General features: G+C 41.6%; 1 protein-coding gene across 2 annotated transcripts in view; it reads left to right on the top strand.

Annotated features, from left to right (window-relative positions):
- The first annotated feature begins 6,356 nt into the window (after window positions 1–6,356).
- The window catches only part of LOC125466153 (uncharacterized), a 35,744-nt gene continuing 19,976 nt past the window's right edge, over window positions 6,357–22,124 (top strand). Inside the window, exons 1-2 of one of the 2 annotated variants that reach the window (XR_009442735.1) lie at window positions 6,357–6,490; window positions 14,754–14,846. Coding sequence is in view for 1 of the 2 variants with exons in the window: in XM_059638049.1 (XP_059494032.1) it covers window positions 6,466–6,490 (25 nt within the window). In the remaining variant the exon portion in view is untranslated. The remainder of the gene's footprint in view (window positions 6,491–14,753; window positions 14,847–22,124) is intronic. The other variant, XM_059638049.1, reaches the window with a different exon arrangement.

The raw sequence follows: 22,124 nt of genomic DNA, 5'->3' as shown, positions 1-22,124 counted from the left end.
AGCAAATCTATGCCAACTTTGCTCCAACACATTGCTGGCAGTGAGGTGTGTTGGGTAATGAATGATGATGATGGAATTCCAATCATTTCTCACCCACTGCTCCTCTCCTCAGTCAGTGTTTCACAAGCCTCCTTGTCTCCTAAAGATTAAGTTTGCACCACCACAGGTGGGCAGGGGGGAATCTTCAAGAGGGCCTTTACACACTCCAAGATCTAGAGATTATGGTTAAGAGCATCGCATTGAGTATTGGGAAGCGGTAATATTGAGTTAGCAGCAATACATAGAAACAAGATCCAACAGGCAACAGATCTTGTAGATGGCCACAAATATTTGCCTCTGCTTGTTATGACCTAACCATCCTGAAACATTGATGTGAGGACATGTCAAGGAATTTTGGCCTGTCTCTGTGCACCCTGTGCTGTGTACACTGCCTCCTGAGAGCTTTTTCTTTGCTCCTACACCCTTTGCTGTTCCATTTTAAGCTAAGCCCACTCTGTTGTGTTCGTCGCAGATGCTGGTCATACTGTTTCCCAGCCAGAGGTCTCACAACACCAGGTCACCACTGCTGCTGTGTCTTGCCATTTTGCTTCTCCTTGAGGTCCAAATGATGCCAGCCAGACACCTATCTTTAACTGTATTCAGAAAACCTCAAGTGTAAAAATTTACTCACCAAATCTCCCTCAACAGCACCATCCAAACCTGCTATCTCTACCACCAAGAATGGCAAAGCGTATCCTGCAGGTTTCCTTTATGTCACACACCATTTTGACTAGGAACTATATTGTCATTCCTTTACAGTCACTGGGTCAAGATACTAGAACTCTTTCTATAACAGCACTGTGTCCCTCTACCCAAGGACTGCAACAATTCAAGAATGTAGCTGAGCACTACCTTCTTCAAGGCAATTAGGGATGGGCATAAGCCAGTAACACCCATATGTAATGAATGAATTATAAAAATCTCACAGCAACATATTTCCGAATAAATCCTTTCCAACTTTTAGAAATCAGTTGTGAGTGCACTGTACTGAGATATGAAACAACAGATGTTGACCACATGACTGCAATCAATAGGAATGAAGACATCAAACTGAAATCACTATGGAGTGGCTCTCTCTCATTGGAGAGAGGGAGACAACTGCAGTGGTTTAACCTGAGGGTCACCATGCCTCAGGCAAGGAAAAGGCCCGTCCTTCATGATGTCAGTCAGTACAGGAATTGAACCTGCACCATTGTCATCACTCTGCATCACACACCAGCCAACTTAGCTAACCGATTCCCGTCATAGAAGAAGCATGCAGAGAGACAGTCTTAGACACTACACAAGAGAGTTGTAATAAATGCTGTGTACAAAGGAGTACAATAGTGCAGCCAAAGTGGGAAAGCCTTATTTAGCGATGGGGGCAAAAAGCCTCAGGGACAGTGCCTGTGCAGACACCCACAGTCTGAAATACTCTCAGGTAGCATCTCAATATGCAGGCAGCTGTACTGGCTTAAACACAAGGTAAAGGATTGAGTACTGACTATTTCCTACAGTTTGAATTTTACAGTTGTATTCTCATCTGAATTTCACTGGTGAGCTTCAAGAACACACATGTTCAACAACACTTGAAGGGAGCACCAACATTGGCAAGGGCACAGAATGTACTCTGAGTGGAGCATTTCAATGCCCAGCACCAAGACTAGCTCAACAGCAGCTCGACTGATGGGGCTGGACTAGTCCTAAAGGACACAGCTGCTGGACTGGGTCTGCAGTAGATGGTGAGGTAACCAACAAGAGGGAAAAACTCACTTGATCTCATCTTCACCAACTTGCCTGCCACAGATGCACCTGTCCATCACAATATAGAGAAAAGTGGCCACTGCCCAATCATTGTGGAGGTGAAGTCCCACATTCACATCGATCATACATTACACTGTACTGTGTGGCAAACTCACCATGCTAAATGGGGCAGACTTCAAACAGGTCTAACAAAGACTGGGCATTCGTGAAGTGCTGTGAGCCGTCAGCAGTAACAGAATCATATTCCAAAAGAATCTACAGTCTCATTGCCTGGCACATTCCCTGCAGTACCATTACTACAATCAGGGATGCACTCTGGTTCACTGAAGAGTGCAAAATGGCATGCCAGAAGCAGCACCAGGCATACCTAAAAATGCGGTGTCACTCTCAATCATCAGTAAACTAATGGAAGGTGTCATCAGCAGCATTATCAAGCAGCACCTGCTTAGCAATAACCTGCTCAGTGATGCACAGATGGGGTTCTGCCAAGGCCACTCAGCTGCTGACCTCATTAAAGCCTTGGTTTAAACATTGACAAAAGAGCTGAATTCCAGAGGCGAGACGAGAGTGACAGCCCTTGACATCACGGCCATATTTTACTGAGTGTGACATCAAGGAATCCTAGCAAAACTGGAATTAATGGGAGCCAGGAGGCAAATTCTTTACTGGTTGAAAGACTTCCTGGCACTTAGGAAAATCCTTGTGTTTGTTGAAGGCCAGTCATCTCGGTTCCAGGGTACCTTGCAGGATTTGCTCAGGGTACTGTCCTAGGCAGCTTCATTAAAGAACTTTCCCCTATCATAAGGTCAGAAGTGGCGATGTTCAGTGATAATTACACAATGTTCAGCACAATTCACAATTGCTCTGGTACTCTGATTCTAGTCCATCTCCAAACGCAGTAAAACCTGGACAATATCCAGGCTTGGGCCGCAAGTGTCAAGTAACATTCATATCACACACAGACCATTCAAAGACCATCTTCAATTGGAGTTAATCTAACCAGTGCCCTTTAACATTCAAGGATGTCACCATCACTGAATTTCCCCACTAGCAACAACCATGGGACTACCATTCAACCAAGACTAAACTGGACATGCCAGATTATTACAGTGGCTACATGAGCAGTTCAGAGGCTAGAAATCCTGCAGCAAATCACCCACCTCCTGACTCCCCAGTACCTGACCACTCTCTACAAGGCACAAGTCATGACTGTGATGGAGCAGATCCCACTTGCCGGGGTGATTGTCACTCCAGCAAATCAAAGGAAGATTGACATCATCTAGGACAAAACAGCCTGCTTAATTGCACCATATTCACAAGCATCCATTTCCTCTGCCATTAACGGTCAGAAGCAGCAGTGTGTACCATCTGCAAGATGCACCATAGAAATTCACCAAAAATCCTTAGACAGCACCTTCCAAACCCACAACCATGCCCATTTAGAAGGACAAGGGCAGCAGATACATAGGAACACCACCACTTTCAAGTTCCCTGCGGGCCGGTCACCATCCTGACTTAGAAATATCACTTTGCCTTCAGTGTCTTTGGGACAAATCACTCCCTAACAGTATTGTGGGTCTACCTATTGTACATGGGCAGCAGTGAGTCAAGAGGACGGCTCACCGTCACCTTCTCATGGGCAACTATGGATGGACAGTAAGTGCTGGCCCAATCAGCTGAACATAAAATTTGTCACCAGTCAGGGCTGCGGCATATCAAAGGCATGATAACAGCAAATAGCAAGTTGGCATGAAAGCTCCATCGTTGCCGATTACATCTAACAGGACACTGATGAACAAGAATTGCTTCACCAAAATTGTTCATGGATTTTATATATGATGACCATGAGGCAATGCATTCCCAGCTTCAACTCCCTGATTCTATTCAGTTCTGCTTTATCAATCTTTCATGTTGCTGGAGTGTAGATATGGAAAAGGTATTCAGTTTATTGCGCAGTCACTTTGTTGGGGTTTTTTTTTACAGACCCCCTAATAGTTGCAGTGACATGGTGGAGCGGATTGGGAGGCAAGTGCTGGAAAGGTGCAGAAGTCACAGGGTTGTAGTCATGGGTGACTTTAACTTTCCATAGATTGGAAACATTTTAATTGTAATAGTTTAGATGGAGCAGATTTTGTCCAATGTGTTCAGGAACGATTCCTGACACAGTGTGTAGACAGACCAACACGAGGAGAGACCACTTTGGATTGGTGCTTGGCAATGAACCGGACAAAGTGTTAGACCTGTTGGCAGGACAGCATTTTGGTGGTAGTGATCATAACTCTGTTTCTTTCACTAGTCATGGATTAGGTACATAAGGCAGGGTAAGGTTTATAATTGGGTGAAGGGTAATTACAGTTCAATAAGGCAAGCACTGGGTAACATAAATTGGGAACAGATGCTGTCAAGGATGAGCACCACAGAAATGTGGAGAATGTTTAAGGAATGCATACTGTGTGTGCTCGATATGTTTGTCCCGAGCAGGCTGAGAAGATGCAGTCGAGTGAGGGAGCCATGGTTCTCGAGAGAGGTCGAACAACTGGTCAAGAGGAAGAAGGAGGCTTATGTAAGGTTTAGGAAAAGCGGGATGGAAAGGGCTCTCGAGAGATACAAGTTAGCCAGGAAGGAGCTGAAGAAAGGTCATAGGAGAGGCTATAAGAGGGCATGAGAAAACCTTGGCAGATAGGATCAAGGAAAACTCCAAGGCTTTTTACACATATGTGCAGAACAAGAGAATGACCAGAGAAAGGGTAGAGCCGATCAAGGATTGTAAAGGGAATTTGAGCACAGAGCCTAAAGAGATAGGAGAGGTCCTTAATGAATACTTTTCTTTAGTATTCACAACTGAGAGGGACTTAGTTGTAGAGGAGGACGTTGAGAAACAAGCTGGTAGGCTACAGGAGGTTGATGTTAATAAAGAAGATGTGCTAGGAATTTTGAGGTAGTTGAAGATAGATAAGTCCCCCGGGCCTGATAGCTGCAGCTATACAAAAGCCTGGTTCGTCCACATCTGGAGTATGTGTCCAGTTCTGGTCACCTCATTACAGGAAAGATGTGGAAGCGTTGGAAAAGATGCAGAGGAGATTTACCAGGATGTTGCTTGGAATGGAGGGAAGGTCTTATGAGTTAAGGTTGAGAGAGCTAGGGCTTTTCTCTTTAGAACGACGAAACATGATGTAACTTGATAGACGTATACAAATGACCAGTAGTATAGGTAGAGTAGACAGCCAGAGATTTTTTTCTAGGGTGGAGGTAGCTTTTATGAGGGGACACAGTTTTAAAGTGAAAGGACGTAGATATTGGGGAGATGTCAGATGTAAGTTCTTCACTCAGAGAGTGGTAGGGGCGTGGAATGCATTGTTGGAGAGGGTGATGGAGTTGGCCTCATTAGGGGCATTTAAGCAGCTATTAAATAGACATATAGATGATAGTATAAGGTAGCAGCGGAGGTTAGATAGACCTTAGGTTTCGGGTAGAAGTTCAGCACAACGTCACGGGCTGAAGGGCCGATACTGTGCTCTACTGTTCTATGTTCTATGTTCTATCATCTATGACCTGGCAAGAACAAAGTGAGTTATTTTAATCATTGGAATCCATGAGATGTGGGCATCATTGGGAAGGCTGCTATTTGTTACACATCCCCAGATCTCCTTGCACTGATTGACTCCAGATAATTTCAGATGGCATTTAAGAGTGTAGAGAATGCTGGGGACCTGAAGTGAATATAGGGCAGATCAGGTACAGGCAGCAGATTTCCTTCCCTAATAGCCTTCAGTGAAACAGGAGAGTTTTTACTCGGTCAACTCATTCTCTACGAGGCTAGACTTTTAAATCAAGCTTTTACTGATTTCATGTTTTATCATTTGCCAAGGTGGAATGCCAATCCATAACCCAAACCATTAGCGTCAGCCCCTGCATTGCTGACTTAGTGACAATATCAGTGTATTAACTTCTCCCTGAAGTAATATTGCACACGTTTCCAGAAAGGAAGGCAATGGCAAAAAAACAAGCAGGTCATTTTCACTGCCATGAACAGAGCCATACAGGTAAGTTTCATTACTGAAACGCTTGCTTCAGCGGGACAATTGCCCACCCATGCCTTCCTCTGAAGAGTGGGGTCTCAACTTCCTGACCATTATTTAAGACATGTAGTTGTTCACGACAGCTGGTAAATGAGAGGAATCCATTAGAAAGAAAGGATGTTGATAACGACTTAGAGTAATGAATCTTTCTAATACAGTTACTTATCAGGCGTTTGAATCTTCGAAATAAATTTATTTTCAATTCCAAGACCCATCGCAGGTGTATTGCATTTCTGCAGTCCGAAAATGCATAAAATACACGTGACCGCAACGATTTGTTTTTAAAAAAAGCGCAAGCATAAAACTTGTTTGCCGTGAACAAAATAAATCTAAGATTGCACAGCTACGTCACGAAAATGAGAAACAATATGGTCCATTAAATATTATTTATCTTAGTTATAATAATAATTAAAAACACCAAGAGACACACTGAATTCTAATTGGGCGTTTTACAAATTTATTTCGGACAATTTTCTATCCCTCCCACTTTTACATGACGAACTGTTGTTGTCCTGTTTCCGTCCATTCTAATCCGGAAACTGGGGCTGTGTTGTGCTGATCAAGTTTTGCCTGCAGTTTCCAGCGAGCGATCAGTTCGTCCGCAATGGCAGAATTCGGGAAAACGACAGGTATGGGAACAAGAGGGGAGCGTCTTGGTCTTTTTGCTGCCATTTCCTGGAAATTACTTATTTCCGAAACGAAATAGACTTGAACTTCCTTGTAAGACGTAGGCTTCTAATTAAGTTGGTGGTATGAAATGCTTGTTGTGGGGAACGTGGCTTATGAGTTCTGAAATCTCAGTGTTGTCACTGCATGTTTAACATTACGATTTTTAAAGGAATAATTTCGTTGTTAGATTGTTTAGAAAATCTGTACTTCTGTCGCTTATGGATAATCTGAATGTAGAAAAACTTCGTACCAAACTTGAGGTTTTCCCAATTGAAACGTTAACTCTGTTTTCTCCTCCACGGATGCTGCCAGACCTGCTGAGCTTTTCCAGCAGAGATAATAGGAACTGCAGATGCTGGAGAATCTGAGATACCAGGATGTCGAGCTGGATGAACACAGCAGGCCAAGCAGCATCTTAGGAGCCGGAAGGCTGACGTTTCGGGCCTAGAAGAAGGGTCTCAACCCGAAACAGCCTTTCTGCTCCTCTGATGCTGCTTGGCCTGCTGTGTTCATCCAGCTTCACACCGTGTTGTCTGAGCTTTTCCAGCATCTTTGTTTTTGTTTCTGCTGTTCTTGGTCCCATTCACTTACGATCACAGTTTCATTGGCATTCAGTGATCTTAGCTTTTTAAAAAAACCTGTGCCTCCATTTTTAAAATTCACTTCCTTATTTTCAAAACATCTCCCTGCCGCTGTAATCTGTTTTAGAACTACTATACTGAGATATGTGCTTCTGTAATTCCGGCCTCTTTAAGCTTCCATAATTGAATTGATCCCACCAACTGTGAGCATGCCTTTGGTACCTCGATCTGAGGTCTTCAACTCTCTACCCAAGCCTGACTGCTTTTGCATCTTTCTTAGTGCAGCCAAGACATTTCTTAAAGTTTGACTTCAACAAAGCTTTTGACTGATTTCCTGAACCTCTCGTGTGGCGACATGTTTTATTTTATAATGTTCAAGTTATTACCTCGGGATGTTAAGGGCATTGATAAGCCTAAATAATTGTTGACATGGTGGATATTACAGTGTGCTTCAGTGTACTTAAATAGGTAAATAATATCAAACGCATCGAAAATCTGCTCGAGTGAATCTTGCTCGAGTGTTAATTCTGGGTATGGAACTTTGCCATTATTACAGCTCACAAGAGGGGAGACAGTGTGACTTAGGTCATTTTTATTTCTTCATATGAAGTGATATAACAGAAACATGTTTTTTATTCTGGCAATGAGTGGCACGGTGGCTCAGTGGTTATCACTGCAGCCTCACAGCGCCAGGGACCCAGGTTCAATTCCACCCTCGGGCGACTGTCTGTGCGGTGTTTGCACATTCTCTCCATGCCTGCGTGGGTTTCATCCAGGTGCTCCGGTTTCCTCCCACAGTCCAAAGACATGCAGGTTAGGTGGATTGGCTAAGCTAAATTGCCCATAGCGTTCAGGGGTCTATAGATGGGGTGGGTCTGGGTGGGATGTGCCAAGGGTCAGCGTGGACTTATTGGGCCAAAGGGCCTGTTTCCACACTGTAGGGAATCTAATTCCAGTCAGTGTCACTAGCTAGGCCTGCGTTTAATGCTTTAGAGAATGCTTTTCCCTGGAGAATGTGGAGATGAAGAAGCCATATGTACTGCCTTGAACCACTGCAGTCCTTGAGGTGTAAGGACACCCACAATGCTGATTTTGATTTTGCAAGAAAGAACAGTGATACAGTTCCAAGTTATGTTGGTGTGTGACTTAGAGGGGAACCAGCAGGTGCTGATGTCCCTTTACATCTCCTGCTGTTGTTCTTTAAGTGGCAGAAGTCACAAATTTGAATTGTTCTGTTGAAAGTGCCTTTGTGAGTTTTTATTGTATATCCTGTAGATAGTAGATGCCACTGTGAAATGACTGAATATTGAATGTTGAAGATTATGGATGGATGGAGTACCAGTTAAACGTGTTGCTTTCTTCTCCATGAAATCAAGCTTCTGAGTGTTGTTGGAAATATACCTACGCAGGCATGGAGAGTGCTACATCACACTCCTGACTTATGCCTTGTAGATGGTAGATGGTAGACATGCACTCAGAAGACAGGAGGTAGGTTACTCAATGCAGAATTCCTAACTTTTTACCTGTTCTTGTAGCCACAGTATTTATATAGCTGCTCCAAGTACAGTTTCCGTCAATGATAATCCTCAGCAATTTGAGAGTGGGAGACTCAATGGTGATAATACCATTCGACATTAAAAGATGACAGTTAAATTCTCTCTTGGAGATCGTCATTGCTTGAAACATAGTGTAGTGCAAATACTACCAATCCCTTCCTACTCTAAGCCTGGCTACTGTCCAGATCTTGCTGCATATGTAAGTGGACTGCTTCAGTATCTTAGTGTTGAACGTGATAAAATCATCAGTGAACATTTCCATTTCTAAGCTTATGACAGAGGAATGTCATTGACGAAGCAGCTAAAAATGGTTAGCCCTAGGACACTGTCCTGAGGGACAATGGTCCTTGTGGCGCAGTGATAATGTTCGTAGTACCCGGGTTCACATCCCACCTGCTCCAGATGTGTGGAATAGCTTTTCTGAACAGGTTGACTTGAAGGGAAAAAAAACCTGAGGAATGTCTGCAGTGATTTTTTTTGGGGACGATGAGATGATTGACCTCCAACAGCTACTATCCTAGTTTGTGCTAGATAGGAGTCCAATGATAAGAGTTATATCCCTTATTCTGATTACTCCAGTTTTGCAGGGGCTCCTTGATTCAGTACTCAGTCTTGATGATAAGGGCAGTCACTCTCCCCTAACCCCACGTATTGGAGAAGAGTAAATGAATGGCATTTCAAAGTGTACTTAAAATCTAATTGCTGTCATATTTTGGACAGGGGGTGGAACTGTGTGCAAGGTTCCATTGCCAGTTAAGTGGGATTAGCTTGTTTGATCTAAATGTCACCTCTTGCCCTCCTTCGGATGTTCAAATGTACTGTCTCTGCACATCTTCACGCTGCATTACAGATATGAGCCTAAGGAAACTTTCTCTGAACCAGCTAATATATATTTAAAAAAAAAACTTGTGATGTCTATGGCCCTGGATGGATATGATAACTATTTTATACTGATGTTCATAAGCCTTCAACAGCTCTAATTTATTGTTTTAATCATGCAACTACATAATATGCGATCATGATTCTCACTTGAACAATTGTATCCATGCATTCAGGTCTGGATATCATCCTGTTTGGACCAGTGGTTTTCATTATTAAGCATATGGTCTTTCAATGTTTTCCTCACAACATGTATAGTCTTTGAAAATTCACCCATATGTGTCCTTAACAGGAGTTCAAGAAAGATGACGTGACAAACAGCAGCTGGAAAAAGATAATACAATTATGTGAGATCCCTGAAGTAATACAGCAAACAAATTTAATTGAAGCAAAAATAGAACAAGTATTGGACAACATAAACATAAGAACTGAAAAAAAAACACAAATAGCAGAGACAATTGTAGGGAGTAAGGGTACAAGTAACTGATGGGATGAAAATAATAAAGCAAGGTGGTTAGGAAACAAAGGGAATTGAAATTATCTATATTCATAGGGGAAGTGTAATATTTTTGAAATTGATGAAAATAGGAATGTCAGCAGCAGGCAGTAGGTAACTGATTTTGGGGAAGTGTAGCTTTTATGACCTCAATGGGGAATCACTGCTTTATATATTTGATTTATAAAAGGTTAGAATCTATCATTGTTGAATGGCTAATACCAACAGTCCTTTTGCTTCTTATATGGACGAACTTCATCTTTTAGAATAGTATTGATACCATGAAATTTGTGCCTGAAGTAAAAGATGCAAATCGTTAACATTTTTAGTTCATAGTACACAACAACAATACTTTCCTCTATGCAGTAGGTTTAATCATGTCATAAATGTGATGTTTGTAAACCTGTATGAATTTACTGAAACTGAAGAAAATATTGGTAGAAATATTTACTCTGTGGGATTGAATTATTCAGTAAAAGCATTGCTATGGACCAGACAAACCCCCTCAAAATATATTAAGAAAATAGCCTAGGCCCTAACTTTCTCTAAGGTGTTGTATTCCAGATGCAATTCTTTTTGGCAGACAAAATGTAGGTGTTCTGTGAGGCCGTCACCCAGTCTATGCTTCATTTCTCCAATGTAGACCCTCAGCTTCCAGTTGTCTGCCACTTGAACACACCACCTTGTTCCCTGGCCAGCATCTCTGTCTCAGGCTTGCTGCTCCAGTGCAGTTTAGCACAAGCTGAAAGAACAGTACTTGATTTTATGTTTGGGAACTCTACAGCCTTCTGGACTCACCATTGAGTTCAACAATTTTAGGGCTTGAGGAAACTTCTCCCATGTCCTTACCTCAACTCCCACACACCAGGCCTTGTTATAACATGGTCTACTATTTACACAAAACGTAGCGTGGCACAGTGGATCAGTGGTTAGCACTGCTGCCTCACAGTGCCGGGACCCGTGTTCAATTTCGTCCTTGGCTGACTGTCTGTGTGGAGTTTGCACATTCTCCCCGCATCTACATAGGATTCCTCCGGGTGCTCCGGTTTCCTTCCACAGTGCAAAGATCTTCAAGCTAGGTAGATTGACTATTCTAAATTGCCGATAGTGTTCAGGGATGTCTTGATTAGGTGGGTTATGAGGGATGGGTCTGGATGGGATGTTCTGAGGGGTGGTGTGGACTTGTTGGGCTGAAGGGCCTGCTTCCTCACTGTAGGGATTCTAAAACACATTGTTAGCTACTAATGGGGACAATTAGTGGCTAATCATTCTCCCAGGCTGATCGTTATCCACTCCTTTGTCTGTCGTCTCTCTTTTGGGCTGTGGCTCCACCTATCATTCACTCCTTATGCCCTCTCCCCAATCTATCTTTTGGATAAAAAACAACGTTCTCCTAGCTACCATCAATTCGGAGGAAGGGTCACTGGACCCGAAATGTTAACTCTGATTTCTCTCTACTCATTGTATCCCAATTTTTGAGAACTTCCTCATTGTCCAGTTCAATTTGAGGAATGTCCAAACCAGAATCCTCTGAATGTGGTTCTTCAGTCTGTGTTGTAACTAGAAGCTCATTTTCCTTTTGCTTTCCTGCCCAATCAAAATACCTTTTGAGCATATTTGCATGACACACTTTATGAGACTTCTTTCTATCTGGTGTTCTTATCAAATAATTCACCTCCCTCAATTTCCTTTCGATTTGACAAGGCTAACTAAACCTTGCCTTTAATGTTTCACCTCCCACTGGGAGTAACACCAACACTTTATCTCCACTAGCACAACTAGGAATTTTTGGTCTCTCGTCTGCTTCCTGTTTCATCACTGTGCTACTTCTAATGCTGTGTAGCCAACTCACCTGCTCTATTTAATCTCATCCACCTGAATATGTGATGGACTCCATTTCCTCATCAAGACTTCATTTCTAAGATAGTAACATTCTTGGATATATTCAGGTTCTTCTTCTTTTTGATACAGCTACTCTAGTTTTCTTCTCTTTCTTTTGTAATTCAACTAATTTCTCCAAACTAAAAAATCCACTTTTCCCCCACTTGTTCACGTTATTTTCCTCAACTATTCGATCAAACATATTTGTGATAATTGAACTTCAACATCCTCATCTTTATTCCTTGATTTCTCCTCCTGTTTGAAGCTGTGGCTTTGGGACCTTGTTGCCACACAGTCTCTCAAAATCCCAGGATACACTTAATGGAAAATCAGGTAACTGAGTTATTACTGGAAGTAATACAGGAAGTAACTTCTTAATCACAGTAGGCATTACTATCACTTGTGACCCAGCTATATTATTACCAAGGATAAACTGTATTTCTGGAACCGAGAATTTCTCCGTTACTCCTACCACCACTTCACCACTTTTCACCAGACTCTCCATCCTCCCATTACATAATGGAACACTGCTCTGCTCACCACTTTTCCTGCCAGTACTCCTTCTGAACTACATATCTCCTCATCTCTCACCAAAGATTGACTTGGTCCCATATCTCTTAATTTCTTTCCCTGCTTCTCCTGGCATACGTGAGTAAACCTTACCCCTACAATAAATTCTTTAAAGAGACCTGGCACTTTCTTCTCAAACAACCCCTGACCAGACTGTACAGTTGTTTGCAGCTTTTAGCTTCTGTTGTGCTTTCCTTCACCATCTCAAGAAAACTCACTGGCTTATCCTGTTCTCCCACATCTGTCTTTCCTGTACTTTTTCTAAACTACTAATACTGCAACTTCATGTGGCCTACTTTATTACAGTGAAAATACCTGAGCTTTTTTATTTCTCTTCCCCTGCCCATGTGATTTTTTTAAACTCCCTCAAAATAATTGCCTCTCAAAGAGCTTTGTATGTTTGATTTTCATTGTCCTTACTTGTCTATCAAAATTACTTTGATCCTTTCAAACTTGATGTACATTTCAACAGGTTCCCTCCTGAGATTCCTAAAATGTTGCCTGTAGGCTCTGGCACTAACTCATATGTACTTATGGCTATTTTCATCTCATCATACGCTCCAGACACCTCACCTGATAGTGATGCAAATACTTCACTAGTTCTATCTACCAACTTTGTTTGGATAAAGAGTATCCACGTGGTCACTGGCCATTTCATTTGTTTAGCTACTCCCTCAGATGAAATGAAAATGTTTTTACATCCTTCTCATCAAACTTTGGCAATGCTTGGACATATTTAAACAGATCCCTGGCAGCTTATATGTGGGATTGGTCTCCATCATTGTTCTTATCACTCCTCCTTCTTTTCACCTCTATGTCCTCTATTAAGTCGACTTTAAGTTTTCAGTTCCAACCTTCAAAGTTCAAAAACTCTCTTTCTTCCTTCCTTCTCTCTCTCTTTCTCCATTTCTTCTGCTAGGGCTATCCTTTTCTTTTTGTTCCTCCAGAGCTATTCTTTTTGTTCTGCTGGAGCTATTTTCACTTTCTGTTGCTTTTACTTGTAATTCACATGGTTTCATTTCCTTTTCGTGTTCAAGCTGCTTCATTTGCAGTTGAATTTTAGCTATTTCCAAAGATTCTCATAGCAATATGGCAGTCATAAATGACAAGGTATTACTGCAATTACCTCCCCTTTTTGCATGGACAAAGGCAACCCAACTCCAGCTTGTCTGGCAAGTCCAAAAGCTTTGCCTTATTCGCTTTCTATAAAGCTCCCGAAGTGACTTCTTCCAACCGCAGGAAACTCTTAGTGACTGAAAGAGCTATTAGTATGTAAGTTCCACTGTATTTAAACCAGCCGAATTCAACACCTAAAAAAAGAACATCAACGCTCACTACTCACTGAATTATTGAGTTCAATAATCTTAAACTTAGCCCGGAATTAGAGATTTTCATCCCAACAACAGCCCCCAGTTTGTTATGGATCAGATCAAATCCCCTCAAAATATGTTAAGATAGCGTAGACGCTAACTTTTTCTTATTTTTAAAATAAATGTAAGGTATTGCATTCCAGATGCAATTTGTTTGGTCAAACTATTCAACTTTAAGCAAAACACACTTTATTTTACAGTACAGTTTAAATACAGAAAATAAAAAAACATTGGCCGAATTGTAACTATTGAAATGCTTAACAAATGATGTTCCAATATAGTAACATCCTATGGACAAGGCAAATTCAGTAAAATAGATTGCCTCACATGCAATTCTAGTAGCAGGAAGACAATCCCAGCTTTTAAATGGAACAGAACGTGGAATAAGAGCTTCAACATCCAGCTTCAAGATCCCACCAACTGCCACTGAAGGCTAAAACTAAAAATCCTGGTTCTGCGGGAACTTGACTCCACCTCTTCAGGCTGCTTGTATTGTTCCAACTTCTAAAAAAACCTCAAGGCCTCACAAACTGTTTATTGACCTTGCGCAGATTCCTCAGTATCTTCTCTCTCAACCTTTCTTCATCAAAAAAAGACAAAATACACCACTTAATGCCATTGCATCATCACCAGTCGTACTGAAATATGGAATTTGGTATCTTTATGACAGGTTTTATCCAAGTAGTTGCATAACCCTATTTACAACCCACTTAATTTTCCAGAAAAAAAATCGCAGAATAGCTAAATGGAGCTGTTGTTGGTTTTGTAAGTGAATCAATTTTCAATTAAATAAAAATATTGCAGGAATTTGCCATTAACCTGTAGTTAAACATTTCCATTCCATGTGTGCTGTAGCTGAAGATTCATGGTATGCTTGATGTTTTGTCCAGGGGACAATCCGTGGTGGAAATAGGCCAAAATTATTGGACAGAAATGTTAACATCCAGATTTGACTGATTTGGCACTAAGAGGCAAAAACATAGGTAAGTGCCTTCAGTTGTCAGAATCAAATTCACTGACACCCACCCCTGCTCCTTCTACCCCCAATCCACCCTTCTCGCATCAGTTGTTAATTATTAACTTCTGTGTGCTGTTGCTTTTGAACTGTGAACTGCAGTACGATCACCATATGATGTTTGCACCCCATTTTAAAATAAAAGGTTAAAGGATCATATTTGAAAGTTGCTTGGACCTTTCAACTCGCGTCGATCAGGCACTACCTGAAAATTGCCAATATTGTATCCATTCTCCTCCAACCTCTAGGCACAAATAGCTCTACAGTGGGTCATCAATGTTCTTGAGTCCAATATCACGTGCCTGGTAATAGGGTAAGTGGAAGTGTTTGTGCAGTGTGGACGGGACAGGTAATAACATAGCCCCAGGGCAGCAAATCAGCCGAATTGGTGTCATTCAGACAAAAATCATGCTGATGCAGGAAGAATTGTCTCAGACTTGATAAGACAAGGTTAGTCGATTTGAATAGTTTGCTGCATGTGGGTCATGATGTGCCATGAGTACCAAGTCTGGAATTTCTGAAGGGCGAGTGGGGTTGTGGTGTTACTGGTGATTAAAGATAGCAAATACTCTCTCCCATGAGATTTAAGAACAGCTTCTCTCACACTATTATCAGACTTACGAACGGTCCTCTCATACATTAGAGTTGATCTTTCTCTGCACCTTCTCTGTAGCTAACATGCTATATTCTGCATTCAGTTCTATTAATCTGATGTTCTTATGTATGATGTTACTGTTCTTATGCCAGTTCTATTGATAGTGGTTTTACAATATGTAAAAGATGAGAAAATACAGTTTGCTGGCCTGCTACCTTATTTTTCTCCAGCCAATCATATAAATAGTAATAGCTGATTTGTGATTGTTTTACATTAAGGTCAAATGACTGCGTACGGCAAAGCCAAAAAGTAGCAACCGGGAGATGATTTGGTATTTTTCTTTTTTGTTTGGACTGCATACAGCTTGCAGCTACCAGCAGGACATGATATTGCTTTTTTTCCTTTGCACATCAAGCAGAAAAATTCCTGAAGCGAACCTGTGACAGATTAAGTTTGACTCCAATATTAGAAAATGATCGTTTCAATTAAAGGGCATCACTAGGGGGTAGGTGAATAAAGAAAGGAGCCAGTTCATCCATCTTCACCTTGGAGCTTAACAATTTGGGGTATCCTGGATTAGATTACCTACAGTGTGGAAACAGGCCCTTCGGCCCAACAAGTCCACACCGCCCCTTGAAGCATTCTACACACCCCTGAACACTACGGGCAATTTAGCATGGCCAATCCACCTAACCTGCACATCTTTGGACTGTGGGAGGAAACCGGAGCACCCGGAGGAAACCCACGCAGACACGGGGAGAATGTGCAAACTCCACACTGACAGTCATCCGAGGCTGTAATCGAACCCAGGTCCCTGGTGCTGTGAGGCTGCGGTGCTAACCACTGAGCCACCGTGCCATCTGAAACCGTTAAAAATTGGGGAACCTCACCTGGGATTGTGCAAAAATATGCTATGTGAATTGCTCATTCTGAGAGCTGACATATGATGGACTGAATGGAATCCTTTTGCGCTGTAAAAATTCTCAGATTCTGTCATATGTGATTAGTCAACTTCCACTTCACACGAGGTAGTTGTGACAGTGAAAATTCGAGGAGAGGCACGAGAACTGATTTGCACACTACTCTTGTCGAAAGTACCTCTACAAATCACCTCCTGACAGTGATTTGTCAGTTACACCTGATTCTCAAACAAGCCTGAACCAATAAGTTCTCTTGGGTTCATTACAATGTGCTCAAACTTGGAAGCTAAGTTGCTCAATGACCGCATAATATGCGGAGGCAGATTTTTGCAGAATGACTTTCCTGGAATTGTGCCTTTGAAGATTCATTTAACTTTCCACAATGTCTGCCCTAAGTGTACATTTGAGGTGAGCTATTTAATGGTGTCAAGCATTTTTCTGAAATAAGTACCTCGTCTTACATGCAACAGAAACATAATCCTAAAGCCATTTAACATCTTAATATAATTGTCCACATCACTTAGCAAGCCGCAATAGCCATAAGAATGGCTTCTAACATTATGTATGTGACCTTTTTTAAATCATGAAATGCAAGAATATTAAATTACTTCTCTTGTGGAAACAAAAGATCCCTCCTCAGTATTTGAAAAAGAATTATGGGAGTTTCGTGTCCCAAGCAATTACCCCTCGATTAACGTTGCTCAGAAAAATCTGATGATCTTGTTTTGTCTCATGGTATCTGTGCGAATTTGCTGAAGAACTTGGGTGCCATGTTTCCTTTCATTCCAACAGTGACTACAGTTAAAATTGTGATCAGAGATCATCCTCCGACACTTCTGCCATCTACAGTCTGACCCCACCACCCAAGATATTTTTCCATCCCCACCCTTGTCAGCCTTCTGGAGAGACCACTGTCTCTGGGACTCCCTTGTCCGCTCCACACTGCTCTCCAACCCCACCACACCCGGCACCTTCCCCTGCAACCGCAGGAAGTGCTACACTTGCCCCCACACCACCTCCCTCACCCCCATCCCAGGCCCCAAGATGACTTTCCATATCAAGCAGATTTTCACCTGCACATCTGCCAATGTGGTATACTGCATCCACTGTACCTGTTGTGGCTTCCTCTACGTTATTGCGAACCGAGCCTCTACTTGGTTTCCCCAAACAGCTGCACCTCCCAGTTGCGAGCCATTTCAACTCCCTTCCCATTCCTTGGCCTCCTGCAGTGCCACAATTATGCCACCCGAAGGTTGCAGGAACAGCAACTCCTATTCTGCTTGGGAACCCTGCAGCCCAGTGGTATCAATGTGGACTTCACAAGCTTCAATATCTCTCCTTCCCCCACTGCATCCCAAAACCAGCTCAGCTCATCCCCGCCTCCCTAACCTGTTCTTCCTCTCACCTATGCCTTCCTCCCACCTCAACCCACACCTCCATTTCCTACCTACTAACCTCATCCTGCCTCGTTGACCTATCCGTCGTCCCCGGACTGACCTATCCCCTCCCCACCTATACGCTCCTCTCCACCTGTCTTCGGTCCACCTCCCCCCTCTCTCCCTATTTATTTCAGAACCCTCTCCCCATCCCCCTCTCTGATGAAGGGTCTAGGCCCGAAACGTCAGCTTTTGTGTTCCTCAGATGCTGCTTGGCCTGCTGTGCTCATCCAGCCCCACACTTTGTTATCTCAGTGACTACACTTAAAGTACTTTGTTGCCTATCAAAATGATTCAGTACATCCTGATGTTGTGAAAGGCACTACATATAAACAGAAGTATCAATGCACCATCAAAAATCTGAGAGTTTAGATTATTTAATTATTTTGCACTGTGACAAAATGTACATTTTGTCTGTGCTGAATGTTCAACTTGCATATCTTTGCTAATACAAAATCTCCACATATTGTTCTGGTCTTCTGTGTGTGTTTGAGGTTTACAAAACATGGGATATTCATGATGCTGCGGTAGATGGCGGTCAGTTGATATGCAGGACCATGTCATTTTACATAAATGCAAGAGACATTAGGATGCAGTTTCATCTGTTATATTTCACCTACATCAAGTATTGTCGTAATGAAAGTAAATTAAGTTGACCACATCCCCATCAGCACTGTGGATTTCCCTCCGCCCTTGCCTGTGGTACAATCACCTAGCTGTGTCTGAGGATGGAGTTGTGGGGCTGCTTCCCATCCAATTTCCATATCTTTCAGTGCAGGCACCAGTAACATTGTGGAGTGTGATGGGAATAAACTCCAGAGCAACCAGGATAATCGCATTCAAGAGAATGTTGAAGGGAGAGCATTTTTTTTTTAACCGAAGTTGTTTTTGGAATATGGGTGTTGCCGTCTGGCATTTATTGCCCATATCTAATAGCCCAGAGGACATTTGAGAGCCAACCACACATCATCATGGGTCTGCATTGTAGATAGGCCAGATTAGTTACAATGGCCAATTTCATTCTATAAAACGACTTGAGTGAACGCTGCATTTTGATTTTTGCTGACCAATAGAAAAGCTTGTTACATGATACAACTTTGATATGTTCCACAAGGCAACAGGCGAGTTTGAGATTAAGTTTCAGCAACTACGGGCCCAGTTTGGCTTCCACTTAATTATCACTGGTGAAGAATTCGACCAATTTTCTAGGTCCAAATTTGAATCACAGATGGTCATCTAATCTAGGGTGGAGGGGAAATGAAGTAGAAATGTGGAAAACACAAACTGGACATTATTCATAAAGTATTTTCAGATAAAATTTTCAGTAGTTTTGGAGATGCATTTTCTGGTGGCCACTCAGGATTAGTGGGGAATGAATTTCTGCAGCATTTCTCCCACCTGTTCATGAAATTCAGTAGAAAAGTAGCAGAAAACAATATTTCCAAAATATAAGCTACTTATCAAAGGCTCTGCAGCTCTTCAGCCAAGTTTGCAGTGGACTTGTAGGAGTATCCCTTTGGAAGTTCAACTTGCTGCTTACCTTTGATTCGTATATTTTCTGTTGCTTTCCTTTGAGCCCATCAACAGAGTACCTTTGCACAAGACAGTTTAATATACACCTGTTGCTTCTGGTAAGTCATGTGATATTCGGTGTCATCAGATCCAGGAGTGTAATATGATGCAAGGCCAATCATATTTAATTGCAAACGTAGATTAGTATCACTTTAAAACCAGTCTAATTTTACATGGCGCTTCAGATGATTCAGAGCTTAATGTTGTTTGTCTGCTTCAAGCTCCAGCTGAGAAGCATGCATATTTTCAAGGATGTTTTCTATCTATAATCAAGTGTAATATGTACAATGTGGCATCTTCCTCCTACTGTTCCTGCTCATTGCTGTATCTTATTTGTGGCAAGCAGTTACTGAGGCCATCTGACATCTCCTCCCAATCTAACTATCTCTGAAACAATCTAACTCCCTGCTGGTTTCACTGATTCCTGGTTGTATTCACTGTATTGCTCTCTGGCGTGATTCCAGATACTATTAATTTCAATTTAACCAATCTCTTTGGCCCCACCCTCATCTTGATGACCTGAGGCTGAGCCAGCCTCTGCAACTGGTGTCATACTTATGGCTGCCTGCCTGCATGCTAGCTTTCAGTGACTAATGGAGAAGAACAGCCCAGTTCTCTTTCGATATCAACATTGTCCAAACTCTTGCCATTAAATACTTTGTACCTCCATTCCTCCTACCAAAGTGGATAGCCTCGCACCTCTTCATATATATTTTATGATACACTTGCCCATTCACTTTGTCTGCCTAAAATCGTCCTTAAACCTCTTTACATGTTCCTTACAAACATTGGGTTGAAAACTGTATCATCTGCAAACTTGAAAGTATAACAATAGATCCAAAATCCCAATCATTGATTTGATTGTGAATAGCTGAGGTTCAAGCACTGATCCTTATGCTATCTCACTGCTCACTGCCTGCTAATGTGAGAATGACTTATTTTATGCCTATTCTGTTTTCTGTCATTAGGACATCTCAATCCACACTAAAATGTCCCTGATCTCAAGTGTGCTAATGGTGTTTACGAACCTCGTATGTCAAAAAATCTAGATGCACCACATCCACAAACGGATTGTAATGGACTGTTCTAGTAACAATGTTAAAAAAGCCCTATCAAGTTTATGAAAACATGACTTTCCTCTTCACAGGTACATGTAGTCTCTGTTCCAAACAGGCAATTATTTTCTAAGTATTGGGTAATTACATTCTTTACAGTAAGTTCTAGTATTTTTCCCAACCACTAATGTCATGATAATAGGTCTCTCATTCCTTGCTTTCTTTCTCCTCCTCCTTTTATTAAACAGTGAGGTTACTTTACCTTTCAATCTCCAGGTATCATCGATTGCAGAATTAATAAAATTTTGAAAGATAATATGTTAATTCTCTTCTCCCTCCAGCCATCTCTTCTAACAGTCTAGGGTGAACATTGTCATGTTTCTGGAGTTTTGTCAACATTCAGTCCCATTCACTCTTCAAATTTTGCTGATACTAATTTCACTAATTTCTTTCAATTCCACACTCTTGGATCTTAACTTTTTTTCAGGGAGAGCTCTTGTGTCTGTTTATTTATTCAGCTCCTTTGCCATTTCTGTATTTCTTCTTATTAACCTATCTCAATTTATAATGGACCCATATTGTCTTTGCTAATCCTTTCCTTTTCAACATAACTATGTGTAGAAAGTTCTAAAATCAGTTTTTATGTTTCTTGCCTATTAATTTTCCTTATCAGTTTCTTTGTCCTCCTTTGCTGAATTAGAGTCATGGAAACAGACCTTTTGAATCAACCAGTCCATGTCGGCCATAATCACAAACTAAACTAGTCACATCTGCCTGCCCTTGGCCTATATCCCTCCAAACATTTTTTAATTCATATATTTATCTAAATATCTTTTAAACATTGTAACTATACCCTTATCCACCACTTCCTTCGGAAGTGCATTCCACACACAAATCACTCTGTTTTGAAGAAAATTGATTTTTTAAATCTTTCTCCTCTCACCTTTAAAAATATACCCAAAGTCTTGATACCCCCACCCTAGAGAAAAGATACCTGCCATTCACCTTTTCTATACCCCTCATTATTTTATAAACCTCTATTATGTCAACTCAATCCTCTATACTCCAGTGAAAAAAGTCCCAGCCTAATCAGCTTCTTCTTATAACCCAACCCTTTCATTCCTAGCAACATCCTGATAAATCTGTTCTTAACCATTTCCATCTTAATAATATTCTTCCTATAACAGGGTGGCCAGAACTCGACAGAGTGCTCCAGAAGAGGCCGCACCAACATCCTATACAACGTCAGCATAACTTCCCAACACCCAAAGTCAAAGGTCTAGCAATGAAAGTAAGCATACTAAATCCCCTTCTTAACAAACTTCAAAGAATTATGTACCCAAACCCCCAGGTCTCTCTGTTCTACAAACACAACTCAAGGCCCTACTTTTAATTGTAGTCATCTTGCCTTTGCATTTTGGTAAAACAAGTAATACCTCACATTTATCCAAATTAAACTCCATCTGCCGCTCTTCAGCCCATTGACCCATTTGATTAAGATCACTTTTTGTAATCTTGGGTAACCTTGTTAACTATCCAATGTACCACCAATCTTTGTTTTATCTACAGACTAATTCACTGTGCTTTTGATATATTCATCTAAAATCATTTATATAATTGACAAACAAAAGTGGACCCAGCACCGATGCCTGTGGAACGCTGCTGGTC

This window comes from Stegostoma tigrinum, chromosome 2 (assembly GCF_030684315.1).
Source record: "Stegostoma tigrinum isolate sSteTig4 chromosome 2, sSteTig4.hap1, whole genome shotgun sequence".
In the NCBI taxonomy this organism is placed as follows: domain Eukaryota; kingdom Metazoa; phylum Chordata; class Chondrichthyes; order Orectolobiformes; family Stegostomatidae; genus Stegostoma; species Stegostoma tigrinum.
The sequence above is the reverse complement of the archived record's forward strand: the minus strand, read 5'-3'. Positions and strand labels throughout refer to the sequence as shown.